Source organism: Petromyzon marinus, chromosome 11 (genome assembly GCF_048934315.1).
Source record: "Petromyzon marinus isolate PM22_M1 ecotype Great Lakes invasive population chromosome 11, UKy_Petmar_22M1.pri1.0, whole genome shotgun sequence".
Taxonomy (NCBI): domain Eukaryota; kingdom Metazoa; phylum Chordata; class Hyperoartia; order Petromyzontiformes; family Petromyzontidae; genus Petromyzon; species Petromyzon marinus.
The window spans coordinates 192622-212249 of record NC_133677.1 but is presented as its reverse complement, the minus strand read 5'-3'; the positions used below and the strand labels follow the sequence as shown (position 1 = coordinate 212249).

The window sequence follows — 19628 nt, the reverse complement described above, 5'->3', positions numbered from 1 at the left end:
GGTGGTGGGTGTGAAGCTTCCTTCCTCCACTCATCTCTCAGGGGTCCCGGGTGCTGGGGAAACTTTCGAAGTTCCCATTGCACGCCCCCCCAGTCACAGGCACGACAGGTCGAGCTACCATTGCCCATAAACAGGCCTCACCGATTTATCCTGAAATGTAGTCATGGTTTTGACAAAGTGGTGTTTGTCGGATCCACATTGGAGCGGATGTATAGTGGAGTGGATCTACAACGGAACGGGTCTATAGTGGAGTGGATCTACAGCAGAACGGGTCTGTAGTGGTGTGGATCTACAGTGGAACGGGTCTATAGTGGTGTGGATCTACAGTGGAACGGGTCTATAGTGGAGTGGATCTACAGCTGAACGGGTCTATAGTGGAGTGGATCTACAACGGAACGGGTCTATAGTGGAGTGGATCTACAGTGGAACGGGTCTATAGTGGAGTGGATCTACAGCCGAACGGGTCTATAGTGGAGTGGATCTACAGCGGAACGGGTCTATAGTGGAGTGGATCTACAGCGGAACGGGTCTATAGTGGAGTGGATCTGCAACGGAACGGGTCTATAGTGGAGTGGATCTACAGCGGAACGGGTCTATAGTGGAGTGGATCTACAACGGAGTGGATCTACAACGGAACGGGTCTATAGTGGAGTGGATCTACAACGAAACGGGTCTATAGTGGAGGGGATCTCTGGACTTTAGTGGCCCACACCGAGCAGGTTCTCAGGGGAGCGATCATCATCCATGACGTGGCGCATTCCCCACACGCACCCCGCGTGACTCGGCACTGCAAAGTGTACACAACGAGAAGCGGCCTCCCCACTCTGCTCCACACAGCCACTTACACGGGGGGGCGAGGGGGGTACAGGCGAGTTTAACGAGTAGCTGGCTCGTCAGTGGAACCAGCAGCTTGCTCATCAGTGGAACCAGCAGCTGGCTCGTCAGTGGAACCTGCAGCTGGCTCGTCAGTGGAACCAGCAGCTTGCTCGTCAGTGGAACCAGCAGCTGGCTCGTCAGTGGAACCTGCAGCTGGCTCGTCAGTGGAACCAGCAGCTGTCTCGTCAGTGGAACCAGCAGCTAGCTCGTCAGTGGAACGAGCAGCTGGCTCGTCATTGGAACCAGCAGCTGGCTCGTCAGTGGAACGAGCAGCTGGCTCGTCAGTGGAACCATCAGCTGGCTCGTCAGTGGAACCAGCAGCTGACTCGTCAGTGGAACCAGCAGCTGACTCGTCGGTGGAACCAGCAGCTGACTCGTCGGTGGAACCAGCAGCTGACTCGTCGGTGGAACCAGCAGCTGACTCGTCGGTGGAACCAGCAGCTAACTCGTCGGTGGAACCAGCAGCTGCCTCGTCAGTGGAACCAGCAGCTAACTCGTCAGTATAAACGGCAGGTAGAAATGTCCCTCATGTTGAGACACTGTCTGGTTTTGGTCACTGTATAAACACAAACCGTGCATGTATCACAGTGTTTGTTCTGAGTGTGACGTCATCACGCTGGCCACACCACCCCCGTTAGGTGTGCAGTTCCAGCTTACATATGTGCTAGTCGCTAACAGCACTTGCCCCAACATTCTGTAAAGGCTATACGTGTGATCTTTGTATATGCATGTATGTGTGTGGTTGGTTCAGAAAATTGTGTTGGCCATGAGCAAGAATCGTACGTGGATCGCCGGGTTCGTGACGCGGCGTGCTAACCGCTGCACCACTGCTCAGGGTGTCACAATGCACCTCCGATTAGCATGGTTGGCTACGTACGGTGAGAAAGAAGTTCAACATATGTGGGTGCGATGGCGGAACGAGGATGAAGGCATCGCCTCCACAGATAAAAGTGGTCATGGAGCCCTTGGCCAACAATCCGTGGTTTCCTGCGGCTCATACGAGCATTGAGGCATTCGTGTTGGAAATGCCACATTCCCATGACGGGGGAAAGTTTATCCATAAAACAGCCGCTGTTGACTTCCCACTCATTCATTTTACCGACAAACTGAAGACAGAGCACAAGCGGGCGAATGAGATCATCCACATGACGAGGAGTGCGGCTGGGGGTGCAGGACGCTTCAATGCCACAAGGGACAGCGATAGGCGCTGGGCGAGAATAATGTACATGTGTGTTGAACTTCTTTCGCACCGTACATTGCCAATCGTACTATTCGGAGGTGCGGGGGAAGGACAGAAAGATGCCTCTAGATGAGAATGGATACCGCGGAGATGGAGCGATAACAAAATCAGCTCGTGCGTAGGGCAACTGCTGCGTGGATTGCGTGCGTGTGCGTTCGTGGGAATTTAATTTCACATCGGTGTCGTGTCGTAAGGGTGGCCCCAACGGTTCAGCGTTGCGCGCGCATCGAAGGTTATTGCGCAACACGTCACGCACGCAGCCAGCAGAACGCACCGTCATCATCATCAGCAGCCATGGTCAATCCACTGGTGGATAAAGGCTTCCCCCACCTCTCACGATCCTGCGATGTCACAATCCACCCAGTTCTTGCACACCAACTGATTTCATCGCTCCATCTCCACCACGGTGGTTGATCCGTATTTTAAACGTGACCCGTTCCTCGGCTGCTACTCCGTCTTGAGTCTCGCCCCTTGTGGCCGTGATGCATCCCGCTGCCCGAGTCTGACACGCGTCTCCCAGCGGGGAGGACGATCGTTACGTCTCTGCCACGAGTGTGTCCCTCTAGTCCACGTGGTTCCTTCTTGCCTCTCAGCGCAAACCCACGATGGGCTCTGCCCCCTACCCCGACTGCGAGCCGCCGCACCGAGCGGACGGGGGAGCGCGAGGCCGTGGCACGGTAACGCGTCGGCGCGCCGGAGGGCCCTCTCACCAAATCGACGCTCGCAGCAAAAACAACCGGGAGTGCGGCGCCACTCTGCGCGAGGCAGCGGCCGTGACCGCGCTTGTGTTGGCAGTGATTTTAACCGCGTCACGTGGGATGACGGAGCGAGCGTGGAGCGCTCTGGCAGCGCGTGCGGTGAAACGGCGCCGCCGTAGCGTCTCGCTAACGAGCGACGCCAATCCTCGACACTCTCGCTCGCCACTAACCACACTCGCCCCCAATCACACTCACCACTAATCACACTCAAGAGCCATGATGAGGGCGGCAGGACGGAGTAGTGGACACGCCCGTGCCGCCTCATGGCAAGCAGTGCTAGGATTCGATTCCCAACTCGGGTGTTCTCCCCTTTTTCTGCTCGGGTAGTCTCCGGGTTCTCCGGTCGCCTCCCATAGCTAAAAGACACCATACAATTTAACCGGTATTGGCCAAAGATCCCCAGTGCTGAGAAACTACTGGCAGCAGGGCCCCTGCGTGCGGCCCCTCCGCGCGCTTGCGAGAGACGTAATTTTCACGGACGACGCCGGCGCCGCGATGTAGCGACCCAACACGGCGAATGGGCCCGTCGTGTGAACGGGGCCCCTCCGTCGCCGTTCTACGTCAACCGCCTCGCTGCCCGGCTCCTCGCCCGTCCCGCGCCCCACGCCGCACACGGCACTCCGGAGCCTCCGCACGACTTCACGCGCGTGGAGCCGCGTCGTCACTCGGGTCGAGGACGCGTCCCGGCAAGCGGGGCCCACAGCGGAGCGGCGGCCAGGGAATGGGAACGCAGCCGTGCGGTGCGATGACGGCCACCGCGGAGAGGAAGCCGCTGGGGCGATCGTTAGGTCGCAGGGTCGCGAGGAATGACGGATTGGGGAGGGAGGAGGCCTTCATCCAGAGTTCAAGAGAAGCCCACGTATCGCGACTCTATGCGTTGTGCAAAGATGCCGGAAGATGGGCAAACACCAGGGTGCTTCTGCGCAAAGCTTATCCTCCAATCTTCGGGCAGGCTGACCGGGCAGGACGCCCACACTCGCCGTGCGGCGGTGGAACAAAATCAGTTAAGCGTGGAAAGATGCCTCTAGAGGAGAGGCGGGCCACCGCGGAGACGCAACGGGGAAATCATGCTCATGGCGTGTAGAGCAAGAGCTCGGAGCATTGTTGACCATGAATCACGGCGTTGATGATAATGATGAAAGTAAGGGTTGACCCAACAAAGCTCAATGGTTAATCGTGTAAAGGGCGGTACCGATCTTCACTACTGACCCTCAGCCAGTGGTGGAAAATTCACATTCCCAGTACGGAGGCTAGCCCATCCGTACGACTAAAAACTACCGACTTCAAACAAAGCGGTGGTGGGTTTAGAGCCGTCATTTGGCAGAGCGAGCACCGCCATCCACGGCGGTCGCACCAATGCAGTCCATTGCTGTTAACCGTGTGACTCCGAGGTTCGCTTCCTGGGCACGGCTGTCATCAGTGGCGAGCGATATCGGAGCCGGTCCTGGCTGTGCTGAACGTATTCACGCGACTGCTGGGTGGACAAGGCAGTGGTGGTGGGGGGGGGGGGGAGTCCAGTGCGCTGCTGACCACCACACCAAAGGGGCAGTTCAAAAGTAAATAATAATTATTTTTATTATTTTTGCAAGGAAGACTTGAGACTGATTTTCAAGAGGCTTCTGGCTCCATCGGAATGCTGCCGTGGTGTACAACAACAAAATGACCAGTGCCTGCGCACGAGGAGCCAATCTCATCGCTCTATCTCCTTTGCGATGGACGTCTCGGGTCTCGGACGCGTTCTGTTCCTCGCTCCGTCATTAGTCTAGCCCGTCGCCCATCATCGTCCCTTCCGGCCGTGACTTCCCCCCCGCAGCCCAATCATGGCACGGCCTACATTTGTTCTCTAACTCACGCGTGCGCCTCTTTCTGTCCGTACGTAAAGGTTAGCCACCAACAGCCATATGGGAGATTGTATCTCAGTGTCCCTGAGATACAATCTCACACCCGCCCGGGTGGTTCAGCGGCAGAGCGAGTGGCTCACGATCGGAAGGTTGCAAGTTCACATCCTGATCATGGGTGGGGATCGACTCTGCTCATCGTTCCTCCTTCTAGGGTCGATAAAACAACCGCCACTTTCTCGGTAAAGTCCCCAGCCATCGTTCTATGGATAGACTTGCCACCCGCGTGCCAGAGGAATGTGGCATTTCTACCACTGACTCAAAGCCGTAAAAGGGTGGGCAACAATACCTCCCCCAATGCTTGCTTGAGAGATACATCACTCGAGAAGTTTAATATTTCCATGAAAGTTCACGCCTCGGGCATCAAGTCCCACTTCAACACCTCGCTCGTTCGCTCGCTCGCAAAAAGCAATTAGAGGCTCAGCCCGAGTGAAGTTGGCGCCGCCGCAGGGATGGAACGCGGATCTGGGAGCGCATTTGGGCGACGAGCATTCGACCGCAGTGTCGCACGAACACGCGGGCGCAGTCGTTCTTATTCGTTGAGGAATCGCAGAAAACACATGGTCTGGAGGGTTGCAGAGAAGCGTGCTGGGACGCACGCGAGGAGAGGGAGTAGCACGTGGAGAACACACGCAGGCGAGATACATCGTCAGGCTGATATTTATCCAGCAGTGGATAGGCCATGATGGCGATGATGAAAGCATGGAGAGGTGCACGCGCTGAGTTACATTAACAGACACAAAGTGTCATATGTGGATTAGAGAACACGCGTAGGACATCGAACAAAGACGGTCACTGCATCGCGCACTTTCAGATGCGCTTATGTGGCCGTCTGGAACGCTCTTCTTTCCGATATTTTAAGATTTATTTCTTTAGAATGACGATAGAGAGAACAATATAGAGGAGCATCATTCGCAAGAGTGACCTGGGTCACCAAAATTACAACAAAAACATAAAATTCACCAATGAAGCAAAAAATAATCAGAGCAAAATCAAATGTGTATGGAAAAAGAGACCTTGATTCAGCAACGGGAGTGAGCTGTGGACCAGAGCGGTGAGTGAAGCAGCGGCGAAGAGGAGAGTCGGGACGTTGGAGCTCGGCACGCGGCGGAGACGCGGACACGAACAGAAGGGACAGAGGGAAATGGCTGGAAGCGCTCGGGACGGGGACATGGAAGGAGGTGGAGCATAAGCTGGACAGAGCAGACCGATGAAGAATCTTGAATGACATCAACAAAAGAAAGAACGGCAGTCGAAGTCACCAGAAAAAGACGAGAAAGTGGACTGGACGCGCTCTGCGAGGACACAGGTTGATGAACGAGGACGATACGGAGGAACGGAAGGGATGAGAACGTGAGGGAGGCCGAGGATTGGGGTGGTGGAGGAGCTGAAGGAAGGAGTGTTTGTGGACATTAAGAGGAGGGCAAAGATCAGAGATGGATGGAGAATGTAAGAACTTGTGCATTGCACTCTATTACATAACAAAATGGCTCAGATCTCCCGTTGGAAACTCATGCAAAACAGGGGGAAAACATACCAAGTCCACACACTCGCTCGCTCACAAAACTCAACACAGAACAGAGCCCAAGTCGTAAACTGAACTCAGGCTCTTCTTGCTGTGAGGCGCGAGTGTTGCCACTGGCAGCCTAGGAGCTGCCGTGAAGGCCGAGCCCCGACAAGCGAGAGGCGCCTTGCACGAGCTGGCGCCATCGCCAGTCCCCGTGGGTCTCCCCACGAGCAGTGGCCCGGTTGGCTCGCTTAGCCACAGAGAGGTGGCACTGGCATAGCATCCCCCCGCTCATGGTAAATCATTGTTAGGTTTTGCGTTTTTAAACGCATTTGCTGAGCACAGACTCAAAGGCCCCAATCTCTTTGCTGATGACACTGTCATGCTAGTGTCGGATACATCTACAAAGTTAAACAGAATCTCTAAAATGATTCAATATCAATCAAAAATCTATTTTCATCACTAAAATTGCTCTTAAATCTCCCAAAAACCAAGATCATACTCTTTTCTTTAAAAAAAATCCAGTTTCATTTCCTTCACTTATTACAGATATCAGAAACAATATCATTGAACAAATGAAGTGCTTCAAATGCTTGGGATTACTGATTGATTCAAAACTTACGACTCCACATTGATTGCATCTCAAAGAAAATCTAATCAAATTTTTTTTTATACAGAAACTAACACTGTTTTCAGATTTGATTACACCTGCAAATTATTGAAACTATCATTCTACCACTTTTTGAGTATTGTGAAGCTGCTTACAGCACTGGATATACCATACCAGACCCAGAATTTTGACATCCACTAAAAATCACGTAATTTGATGCTAGAATAAATCTACATAAGGCCCTTTTTGTCCATAACATCCTGATTGGCAAATCTTCCCTATTTTTATCTAATACATTCACCCTATTGTCAATCCCATTTAACCCAAGACATCCATCTATTTGGCTTTTGACTATCCTAAGAACAAGAACTGGAAAAGGTGACAAAGCCTTTGCCATTGCAAACAAGACAAACGTTTTGGAACGACCTTGTTTCCTCAATAAACATCGTAAATCTTCCTTAAAAATATTCTGGAGCAGAAGATTAGTGCGGGATACAGCCTCAGTTTAAAATTCGATGCATAACTTTTACCTTACCCGTGTATCCATAGTTAAATTATTACGTGCACTGTAATTGAAGGTGTCGTCTGGCACGTTGCTGTCTTTGTATGATCTGGGACTGTTGTTGTTTTGCTGGCTTGCCCCAAGTTTGCATTTGGTGTTAACAAATTAGCAGGAATGTTTGTAGTTATGCACTTTGTACTTCTATACTTTCTTTTATTGACTTATTTTGTGACTTGGTGACATTTTCTCGATTATGCAGTCGTATTGTCTTTTGTATTGCTTGTTGGCATATTTCGTTGTACAGCCCCCACTGGACATCTGTGAAAAAGGGCTTCATAGCTCATCGGATTCCTCTTCAAGTATTCAGAAAGATTTGGATTCTGAAATGTTAAGCGACCAGCAACAAATGGCACTGTTAAAGTTAAAATGGATGAGAGTGTAACGCGTCTCTTGAACTGAGCAGGGTTATTATTGTACGAGCTTGGGGGAAAGAGACGATGATGGGATTGGATTCCAGAGTGGAGGGCCGAAGCAGAGAGACCTGTGGTGTGGTGAGTGGCTTACTTACCAAGTGGCTTCGCGATTGGGTGAACATGTCTTTGTCCACCTAGCCTGGCACAAGCACCGTCATTACGTCACCGCCACTTATGGTCACAGTCGCTGTGGTGGCAATTTACTTTGCTCAGTCGGTGTTAGCCGCTGAGGTCATGACGGGTTTCTTTATTCATTCCTGTTGCTCCATGCCCCGATACCATTCCCTTTCCGTTGTAATGTGCACTGATGCCTAGTTTATCGAGGGCGATATTGGCACATAAATTAAAGATTGATTGAGTTGTTGTGACCTACAGTGCAGTGGTTGGATACAGTGTGGGTTAGACAAAACAGCCGGTCTGGATGTTATGCATGGATTGTGCGTACGTTAGAATTATCTTTGATAATAATAATAAAAATAAACTTTGATGATCTTGTACGGTTTGTATTTGCGTAATATTCATAACCACCACTAACAACAACAATAACCGGCCAGGTGTGGTAGAGCTTGGAGGGGTTGACTCAACCCATAATCACTCCCTTCGCGGTCTGTAAATGAGCATCACTTTGTCAACGGTGGTTCTTGCCCTATGGATAGACTCACTCCCGTCATAGAAACGTGGAATTTTTGCCACTGGCTCAGGGCTGTAAAGAGGAGATGATCACGGCCGCAATGCTTATTTGAGGATATAATCGTTTAGCTTTTCTATACGGCGAGAGGGTGCAACCACCACAACCACCACCTTCACAGCAACCACCACTAAAACGATCGCAACCACCACCACTCCCCACCTACCCCCCACAGGCACACCCCTGTTGACAAGGTCCACTGATCGTCACCTTTGACCACCCTAGCCGAACAGTAGCAGCAGCACAGCTACACAGTGCCTACAGTAGCAGCAGCACAGCTACACAGTGCCTACAGCAGCAGCACAGCTACACAGTGCCTACAGCAGCAGCAGCACAGCTACACAGTGCCTACAGTAGCAGCAGCACAGCTACACAGTGCCTACAGTAGCAGCAGCACAGCTACACTGACACACACAGGAGCCTTTGCCTCCATGTGGGTGATGTTTACATATCGCTCCAGGTACTCATTTGAGGCCGAGTCGCTCTTGAGGAGGCCCAGGACCGGTTCAGGTAATTGCCACTGGTGTGGACAGAGAGCGGGAATCGAACTCAGACCACTGGGTCTGTAGCGCAGCATGCTAACCATGGCACTACCGCTCCACTTACAAAGACATGTACAGTGAGGGAAAAAAAGTATTTGATCCCCTGCTGATTTTGTACGTTTGCCCACTGACAAAGAAATGATCAGTCTATAATTTAATGGTACGTTTGTTTGAACAGTGAGAGACAGAATAACAACAAAAAAATCCAGAAAAACGCATGTCAAAAATGTTATAAATTGATTTGCATTTTAATGAGGGAAATACGTATTTGACCCCCTCTCAATCAGAAATATTTCTGGCTCCCAGGTGTCTTTTATACAGGCAACAAGCTGAAATTAGGAGCACACTCTTAAAGGGAGTGCTCCTAATCTCAGCTTATTACGTGTTTAAAAGACACCTGTCCACAGAAGCAATCAATCAATCAGATTCCAAACTCTCCACCATGGCCAAGACCAAAGAGCTCTCCAAGGATGTCAGGGACAAGATTGTAGACATACACAAGGCTGGAATGGGCTACAAGACCATTGCCAAGCAGCTTGGTGAGAAGGTGACAACAGTTGGTGCGATTATTCGCAAATGGATGAAACACAAAATAACTGTCAATTTCCTTCGGCCTGGGGCTCCATGCAAGATCTCACCTCGTGGAGTTGCAATGATCATGAAAACGGTGAGGAATCCGCCCAGAACTACACGGGAGGATCTTGCAAATGATCTCAAGGCAGCTGGGACCATAGTCACCAAGAAAACAATTGGTAACACACGACGCCGTGAAGTACTGAAATCCCGCAGCGCCCACAAGGTCCCCCTACTCAAGAAAGCACATATATATGCCCGTCTGAAGTTTGTCAATGAACATCTGAATGATTCAGAGGACAACTGGGTGAAAGTGTTGTGGTCAGATGAGACCAAAATGGAGTTCTTTGGCATCAACTAAACCCGCCGTGTTTGGAGGAGGAGGAATGCTGCCTATGACCCCAAGAGCACCATCCCCACCGTCAAACATGGAGGTGGAAACATTATGCTTTGGGGGTGTTTTTTTCTGCTAAGGGGACAGGACAATTTCACCGCATCAAAGGGACGATGGACGGGGCCATGTACCATCAAATCTTGGGTGAGAACCTCTTTCCTTCAGCCAGGGCATTGAAAATGGGTCGTGGATGGGTGTTCCAGCATTACAATGACCCAAAACACACGGCCAACGGCAACAAAGGAGTGGCTCAAGAAGAAGCACATTAAGGTCCTGGAGTGGCCTAGCCAGTCTCCAGACCTTAATCCCATAGAAAATCTGTGGAGGGAGCTGAAGGTTCGAGTTGCCAAACGTCAGCCTCGAAACCTCAATGACAAAATCCCTCCTGAGATGTGTGCAAACCTGGTGGCCAACTACAAGAAACGTCTGACCTCTGTGATTGAAAACAAGGGTTTGCCACCAAGTACTAAGTCATGTTTTGCAGAGGGGTCAAATACTTATTTCCTTTATTAAAATGCAAATCAATTTATAACATTTTTGACATGCGTTTTTCTGGATTTTTTTGTTGTTATTCTCTCTCACTGTTCAAATAAACCTACCATTAAAATTATAGACTGATCATTTCTTTGTCAGTGGGCAAACGTACAAAATCAGCTGGGGATCAAATACTTTTTTCCCTCACTGTATACACGAACAGAGACAGATCTTTCCACACAGCAAAAGATATCACACAAGGACAGATAAACACACACAGGGGCACACGCACAAGGACGGCTACACACAGTGGTAACTGTACAGTGACACACAGTGACAGATACACACAGTGACAGATACACACAGTGACATACACACAGTGACATACACACAGTTACAGATACACACAGTGACAGATACACACAGTGACAGATACACACAGTGACAGATACACAGTGACAGATGCACACAGTGACATACACACAGTGACAGATGCACACAGTGACAGATACACACAGTGACAGATACACACAGTGACAGATAAACACAGTGACAGATACACGCAGTGACAGATACACGCAGTGACAGATGCACACAGTGACAGATACACACAGTGACAGATACACACAGTGACAGATACACACAGTGACAGATACACACAGTGACAGATACACACAGTGAGAGATGCACACAGTGACAGATACACACAGTGACATACACACATACACACACAGTGACATACAGTGACATATATAGACAGTGACAAGATACACACAGTGACAGATACACACAGTGACAGATACACAGTGAAAGATACAAGGTGACATACACACAGTGAGAGGCACACACAGCTGTACAGTACTGATACACTGTACTCACTGTCTGAACCCACGTGGGAGACGTCGCGCACGTGGCCCCTTCGCTCCGTGACCCCTCCGCTCCGTGACCCCTGGCAATCCGATCCCACGTGACCCCTCCTGACCAACCTCGACCCCCCTCCCCTTACACATAAGTTATCTCCCAGAACCTTTTATATTTACAAACACGGTTGCGCTATCAGCCAATAGCGTGTCCGCCTCGCAACAGCACGTGAACACGCTCCGCCAATCAACACCACGCTAGGGGGAGCTCGCCTGTTTATCTGAACTTGGAATTGTAAGAAGGCTCCGCGGCTCCCAAGGCGACCCAAGGTGAACTCCGAGTTGTCCCCAGAGACGCATGGACTCGCAGTTACCCCGGCTCCCTTTACTTCCCCCGAGTATTCATAACCTCCGAGTTCCCCGAATTCCCTGCAGAGTTACCCCGGACTCGGGGTGACTCGGGGTAACTCGGGGTAACTCGAGTCATCAGCAACATCTCTTTGTCGATGACTCGGGGTAACTCGGGGTAACTCTTGAGTTGATAGCCGGAGTTAGCGAGTTCGCCGAGTGAGTGCCTCACACCTTGACGCAGTCCACGGGGTACATCACGCAGTGCTCCATCACCCCGGCCAGCGCGCCCGCCACCATGTGCGTGCCCATAGACACGCTCGGCGGCAGCGCCTCGTACTCGATCTCGCCATCCGCGGCGGCGACGGCGGCGGAGTTCTTTTCTTCCTCCATCGTTCCTTGGCCGTCGTCCTCTGCCCGCCTCCCTTCCTCCCCCCGGTGCCGCTGTCCCTCCGCGCGGCGCTCACTCGGGATGCGCGCGCGTCTCCTGCGCGCGGCGCCGACTTCCACTCGCCCCGCCTCCTCTGGGGCTCAGGCCACGCCTACCGCCCTGGCCACGCCCGCTTTAGCTCACGTCCGAACTTTAAACCCCCCGCCAACTTGGCTTTGCACAACCAATGTTTGGTATCGATTTAAAGCTTTCGTGACTGCAAGGATTCATCTTCTTTGGTTCTTTCGGTAAAGTCACGTAGAATGATAATAAAATAATAAATTGATAAAATAATTGTGTTCTTTTATTTTATCAATTTATTATTTTAAAAATAATAATTGTGTTATTTTATTTTATCAATTTATTATTTTATTCTCATTCTACGTGACTTTACCGAAAGAACCAAAGAAGACAATGTTTGGTAATACGACTGTGGTGTATTTCATTGAAAGAATCCCCCCTAGTGGTCACGTTTACTTAGTTTCGCCCACTTGAGAGTGGTCACCCACGCTTAGCTCCTTTCAATCTTCGATTTCAGAATGACCCACCCCGTCATGGGCACGTCCAGAATGGGACGAGGTCGAGGCTGAAAACGGACTAGCAGCTACGTCAAGGAACGATACTGAGGGTACGTTCACGCAGAGATGGAGCGATTGAATCAGCTCGTGTGCAGGAGCCGAGCGGATCGTTGTATCGCAAATTCGTGAGAGATGGCGACAGCTTGAGTGGGCCTTCATCCGGCAGTGGATTGATCATAGCGTTTGCCGATATAAAACAATCGATTCGTGAATAAAGTCAAAAACCCGACAGTAATGGTTGCAGACACTACACCTAAATCACTCAGAATCTTTTACATTATGAGACCTCCTTTGCCAGTAACAAGATGTAGTAATAGGTTTTACCCTTTTAACTGGCACAAAAACTGACACCTTTATTCAAGGCATCATGTTTGCAATAACCACAACACAAGCAGTCAAAATGCAAACAAAAGAGACAACTCTGATAACACGACTTTTGGCGTCTTCTGGTCCAACACCAGTGGAGACTAGACTCTAAGAAAAGCTGTCTCGGGTGTGGACCAATCAAATTCAAGGGCAGTGCAGATTATTATCATATATAAATAAACACTGTTTTCATGTTCTATTACGCCTGCAAATTGTTGAAGCAACCATTCTACAACTGTTTGACTACGGTGATGCTGCTTCCAGATCAGCTACCAACGAATCACTAAACCCGCTTTATCATTCTGCACTATTGTGACCTCTACTTAAAATGCAATCTCACATCAAGAAGAAATCGGCATTGGGCCCTGTTCATCCATAAAATTATCTTGACAAATCTTCCCTATACTTAGCTCACTGATTAACCACATTGTCAAATCCAAGAAACCTAAGGCGTACAACTAATTTCCTTTTAAATATCCATAGAACAAGATTTGGAATAGGTGGCGACGCATTTTCCTTTGCAGCACCAAGTTTTGAAACAACTTGTTTCCTCCCTTAACATCGTAAATCTTTTTTTGATTTAAAGCTTTCGTGACTGCAGTAATTCATATTCTTAGTTTTTTCGGTAAAGTCACGTTGAAGAGAAACAACAAAATAACAAAATATATAAAACAATAAAAAAATTCTCACGACGTTTCGACCGTTTGAGTTATGGTCGAAACGTCGTGAGAATTTTTTATTGTTTTATATATTTTGTTATTTTGTTGTTTCTCTTCAACGTGACTTTACCGAAAAAACTAAGAATATCGTAAATCTTCCTTCAAAAATATTCTGAAGCAGATTAGTGCCAGATGCAGCCACATTTTTTAATGTGATTTGTAATTTTGACCTTACCCGTGTATCGATAGTTCAATTTTAATGCGCAATGTAATCGAGGGACTATGTGTTGTCTTGGTGTGGTCTGTGACTGTTGTTGTTGAATTGGTGTGGTCTGGGACTGTTGTTTTCTGCCTTGCCCAAGTTTGCATTCTGTGTTAACAACTCGGCCGGCATGTATGTGGTTTTGCATGCAGGAGAACACTTGTCTAGGTAGTGTTCACCACGTCACCCGGGTGGTGTTCACCTGCGTGACCACGTCACGCGGGTGGTTGCTGACCTGCGTGACCACGTCACGCGTGCAGCCCAAGGGGCGGGGCGAGTGCGACGTGGCCGTGCGCTCACTTCCTGGTGCGTGGCGAGAGCTACGTGGCTCTCGTGCAATGCGACCAATTGCTCATCCCAGGTGCCATAAATGCTAAATGCTTTCAAGCTATCAATTCTGGCTCAGTGATTCTGCATGCTCTATTACTATAGTACTATACTGCCTTCAACTTTTATTAACGACTGGGTGTTTAAGGTTAGCGATTTGTCGTATTATCTGGCTGTATAGCAAATGAAAAAATACAATTACTTTACTATGCAAGTACAAATTTTGTGTTTTAATTTTTAGGTGTGTGTTTTATTTATGGCCCCTTTATAACATCATGCTACAGGCCCTGCACTAGCATAATCCGGCACTGACACTGACCTGGGTCACCGAAATGAAAAACGCAAAATAATAAAAACCAAGGACTGTACAACAATGTAGCAAATGGAAATTGAAGTAAAAACAACCGCGTGACAGAAACCGACATTAATACTAAAGTACAATTCCAGCAACAAATTGGCAATGTAAAATTACTTTTTTTTTTAGCATGGTAACATTAAGTTCGAGAAATATCAAAATTTATTTTGAGTGATTATTGCACTGTTATGTAAACAACATTTTAAAGGATGTATGTCAAACTATTTCTACTGCAGTGATCACCGATGGTGCCCTGCTGGTGGTATCATGAGGCTAGGCCACAAGTTAGGAAACCACTATAACAAAGTATTTTTTTTATAAAAAAAAAATAAAGAGCCACAATGCGTTTGAATACGAAACGGCGGTCCTTCATAAATAACGCCACGAAGCAGTCCTTCAAGCGCCGCATGCGGCTCCAGAGCTGCGGTTTGCCGACCCCTGGCTGGGGTGACCGAATAGCACGAGATGGGACCGAAGGTGAAGGAGGGTGTCCTGGGGGAGCGGTGTGAAGCAGAATGATGGGGTGGAGGGGACAGGGAGGGATACGCGGCGGAGGAGTTTGGCGCGACCGACGGGGAAAGGGGAGTAAGAGCACGAGGTGAGCGGGAGATTTGAACCGCCCGGTGAGTGCGGGAGGACTCGTGAGATGGACGCAGTGGAGGAGCGGGGTGGCACGCAGCGCGGGGACAAGACAGAGGTGGAGGAGCGCGCGATTTATTTCCTCAATCTCGTGTTGGTGCGGCGAGAAGGCAGCCGCCCTACTGGGATGGAGAGGTGTTCGAGGCGTCCCCGGTCGTTGCGGTGGGGATTACATCAGGCAAAGTGCGAGACGACATGTGGTGGGGTTTGATCTGGTCAGCAGGGCCGTGTTGAGGCGGGTTTATACACGAGCACCTTGTCCTGTTTTCTTCAAAATGATTGATTTATGGAACTGTTATCTGCTTGCGGGGCTCCAACAAGGCCACACTACTAAAGCGTACAAAATACAAGGCAACCATTAGCGTCAACAGTGGACATTGTCATTAATAAATAATCGGACAACATGCCACCTCCTTTACACATCTGCCTCTCCACGTAAAAAAATGCAACGTATTCTTTTACACATCCTAATGCAGCATTGCATTGATACAAACAAAAATCCCACCCGGTTTCTGCTGATGAGACACTGGATGTCAAAACCAGTCCAGCATTTGCTAGTATTAAACCAATACAGTACTACTGAAAATGTTGTTTACTCCCAGAAGGCCAACCGATAGAGGCAAAATAAGCAGATCATTATCTGTGTAACTTTTTTTTCCTGGGTAGTAAGTGTTATTTACTAATTGCTTATGCCTCAAAAGTACAGAAAATAGCTATTATTCCCCACAAACTTTGCTTATGTGTCCAGGACAGTGATATTTTGAAATTTACCTATTTTCCAGAACATTCCAGATAGATTCAGTGCTGAGTAGACTTGGAGTAACTTCTAGAACATTCCAGAACTTTCCAGTAATATAAATAGTATAAATACAGGGGCCTTTAAGCCCACCAGTTCAGTTTAGTTCCAGCTGCCTAAGTGGATACATATCTGCATTTCTCTGAGATGGCATCAAGAAGCTGCAAGCATCTGGCAGACGCATTTTGCTATGTCTGGCCAATTTATCAAGACAAGAGTGAATAAGTACTCTGTGGAAGCATCTGCGAAGATGTGTGAAGCCTCCAGGGCATATTTCGGCATGCCTATTAGGGATCAAGACAAACCTTGGGCACCTAATTTCACCTGCGAGCAATGCAAAACAACTCTGGAAGGTATGATGGAAAATTTGTTAAAAATTGTAAAGTTTTTAATTTTGAAATTTTTACAATTTTCATTGTTATTGAAAAAATATATATCATATATGAAAAATGTTGCGAAAATCGCTTACACATTAGTCATGGGTGAAATAAATGTATTTTTGTAGGATGGTACAGAAGGGAAAAGAGCCATGAAGTTCGCTATCCAAAGAATTTGGCGGGAACCCACTGACCACTCAAGCAACTGCTACTTCTGCATGGTGGACCCTTCCAAACGTCGGGCTGGCAAGAATGCACCTGCTATCACGTATCCGGACCTTCCTTCATCCATCGCCATGAGCTCCCCGTACCCACTCCTCCGGAGAGAGAGCCGCCATCTTTAGAAGAGAGCAGCAAGTCAGAGAGCGAGGAAGACGTTGTCGATCCAGATGACAATTTCAGAGGTGGAGCTAGGAGAGAAACCCATACTACCAAAACCAAAAAGACCTCAACGGCTTGATCAGAGATCTTGGTCTCACCAAGTCCAATGCCGAGCTTTTGACGTTTAGGCTCAAGCAGTGGAACTTGTTGGATGAAAGTGTGCAAGTTGCAGATCAGAGGAAGCGTCACCAACCTTTTTGTAGCTTCTTCACCCATCAAGTTGGGCTCTGCTTCTGCAAGGTGGTTTTAACAAGTTTCCCTGCTCTCTTTGCCTTTGGGACAGCAGGGACACCAAGGCGCATGACCACAGTGCGGGACTGGCCACAGCGGACCGAGTTCTCCGTGGGGATGAACAACGTCAAGTGGGAGCCACTGGTGGACCCCTGGAAGGTGCTGATGCCAGCACTGCACATCAATTGGGCCTTGTGAAACATTTGTCAGAGCTGTAGCTAAGGAGTCGGCAGCCTTCAAGTACCTTCAAGACTTCTTCCCGAAGCTGTCTGAGGCAAAGGTCAAAGCCGGTGTCTTCATCAGACCACAGATGAAGAAGATCCTGGAGTGCAATGAATTCCCCAAGAAGATCACTAGTAAGAAGAAAGCGGCTTGGGGCAGCTTTGTCGCAGTGGTTCGTGGCTTCCTAGGCAATCACAAGGTCGAAAACTACGTGGAGCTGGTTGAGACTGGTGAAGAACTACGGCACAATGGGCTGTAGGATGTCCCTCAAAGTCCATTTTCTTGATGCTCATCTTGATCAATTCAAGGAGAACATGGGAGCGTACTCGGAGGAGCAAGGCGTGTGCTTCCATCCAGGATATACTGGACTTTGAACGCCGCTACCAAGGACAGTATAACGAGAATATGATGGGGGCTGATTTGTGAAAGTGATTTACAGTATAATCGTAAATCTCGAAAAACTACTTACTTCTAAATCTTTTGTAGTCATTTTTTTATTCATATGTTGTTTTTTCTGACTTTATGTGAACGAAAAGGCACAAATTCGCCAGTTTTCCCATTGCAAATAGATCAATTTCCAAATATCACTGTCCTGGTCACAAAAGCAAAGTTTATGGGGAATAATAGCCATTTTCTATACTTTTTAGGCATAAGCAATTACAAAATAACACTTACGACCCAGGAACACAAATTGTGTTACGTAGTGTATAATTAGCCTCCTTTGCATATCCATCTTTCCACTTAAAATAAAAATACAACTCTTTTATCACACATATCGGCCACACGGCCTTCTGAGAATACATGTTATTCGCAGCATTGGTTCAACACAAGCAAAGCTCTGGACCTGTTCCGACATACGGTGCCTCAATGGCAGAGTACGGCTTTGCTTCACACTGCTCCAGAGGTTTATTGTATTGAACGCGAACTGCCGCAAGGCCGGGCTCGGCAGACAGCGCGCCTTGGCTGCTGCTCGGGTTTCTCAAACACCATCGCAGGCCGCGAACGGAGGGCCATGCGCGCACGTGGGGTGGCGCGCGCGTTCCAGAGCCGCCTCGCACGGGGCCCCCCGGGAGTCGAGGCGAGACTCGCCGATGGAGAGGTCGGGAGCGGTGGCGTCAGTGGAATTTACGTCGTGACGAAACGCTGTCAAAATATGACAGGGATGCGAATTAAACAGGCAAACCAGACGCCTCCGTCTCTCCACCTCTGGACCTCCATGTCAAATATAGACGAGCATGTTTTTTTACACATCTCATCAGCCACACGGCTTTTATTCTGCGAGTGCATCTTATCAGCAGTATTGGTTCGAAACTCCAGACCGGTCTCGACATTCAGTATCTCATCAGCAGAGTCAGGCTTGTCTGAAGTAATGCTGGTGAACTTACAGATGTTATCTTTGGTTCTTTCGGTAAAGTCACGTAGACATAGAAAATAATAATTCTATAATATCATACGACGTTTCGACTGCAACGCAAGCAATCATCATCAGGTATAAATGAAAAAGAAACAAACCTAGCAAACTTAGAAATATAATGCAATAAGCTCAGATAGTCGGCTAACATAACAGTCAACACCCTACCTGGTTGATTACACTCTTCTAAAGATTGCTAAATTAAAGAGAGATATATTATATAGTTATTATTTTCTATTTCTACGTGACTTTACCGAAAGAACCAAAGATTATTTCTTGCAGTCACGGAAGCACCAAACAAAGTTTGAACCACCTCTACGGGGAGGTTTTAAGTTTGTTTCCTCTCTCTGCGTCTGGTTGTTTTGTCTCTCTCTACTTGTGTCTGTCTTTGTGTCTCCGTGTCTGTGTCTTGTCTCTCTCTCAAATTTCACACTTAACTTCTAGTTTGAGCAATCTTTGGAATAGCGTAATCAACCAGACCATGTGTTGATTGTGTTTTGACCGACTTTCTGTGTTGCATTGCATTTCAAAATTTTGCTGAATTTTGCTTTTCCTTTTCTTTTTTCTGTCTCCCCAGGATTTGTTCTTCCAGCAGTGGCACCAGATCTCTCATTGACATGCTCATTTATCTACCCCCCCCCTCTCTCTCCCCCCTCTCTACCTATTTAAGGCCACGACACAGAGGCGTTGTTTCTCTGTGTCTCTCTCTGTGTCTGTGTTAACTCTCTCTGCTATGTGTCTATATATGTGTCTTCGGTTCTGTGTTTTATCTCTCTCTTAAATTTAGCAATCTTTAGAAGAGTGTAATCAACCAGGTAAGATGTTGACTGTTATGTTAGCCGACTATCTGA

The 19628-nt window shown here is 48.5% G+C and overlaps 1 protein-coding gene and 1 long non-coding RNA gene across 3 annotated transcripts in view; one reads left to right on the top strand and one right to left on the bottom strand.

Annotated features, from left to right (window-relative positions):
* LOC116941431 (mitoferrin-1-like) overlaps nucleotides 1-12308 on the bottom strand; it is a 24086-nt gene extending 11778 nt beyond the window's left edge. The window contains exon 1 of one of the 2 annotated variants that reach the window (XM_032952531.2): nucleotides 11978-12308. In XM_032952531.2, the coding sequence (XP_032808422.1) occupies nucleotides 11978-12136 (159 nt within the window). In that variant the 5' untranslated portion in view covers nucleotides 12137-12308. Of the gene's footprint in view, nucleotides 1-11414; nucleotides 11940-11977 lie in introns of those variants that run through there. The other variant, XM_032952532.2, reaches the window with a different exon arrangement.
* On the top strand, nucleotides 11685-19628 carry LOC116941432 (uncharacterized). The gene is made up of 3 exons (XR_004402671.2): nucleotides 11685-11725; nucleotides 12712-12801; nucleotides 14191-19628. It is a non-coding gene; the product is annotated as an uncharacterized LOC116941432 (long non-coding RNA).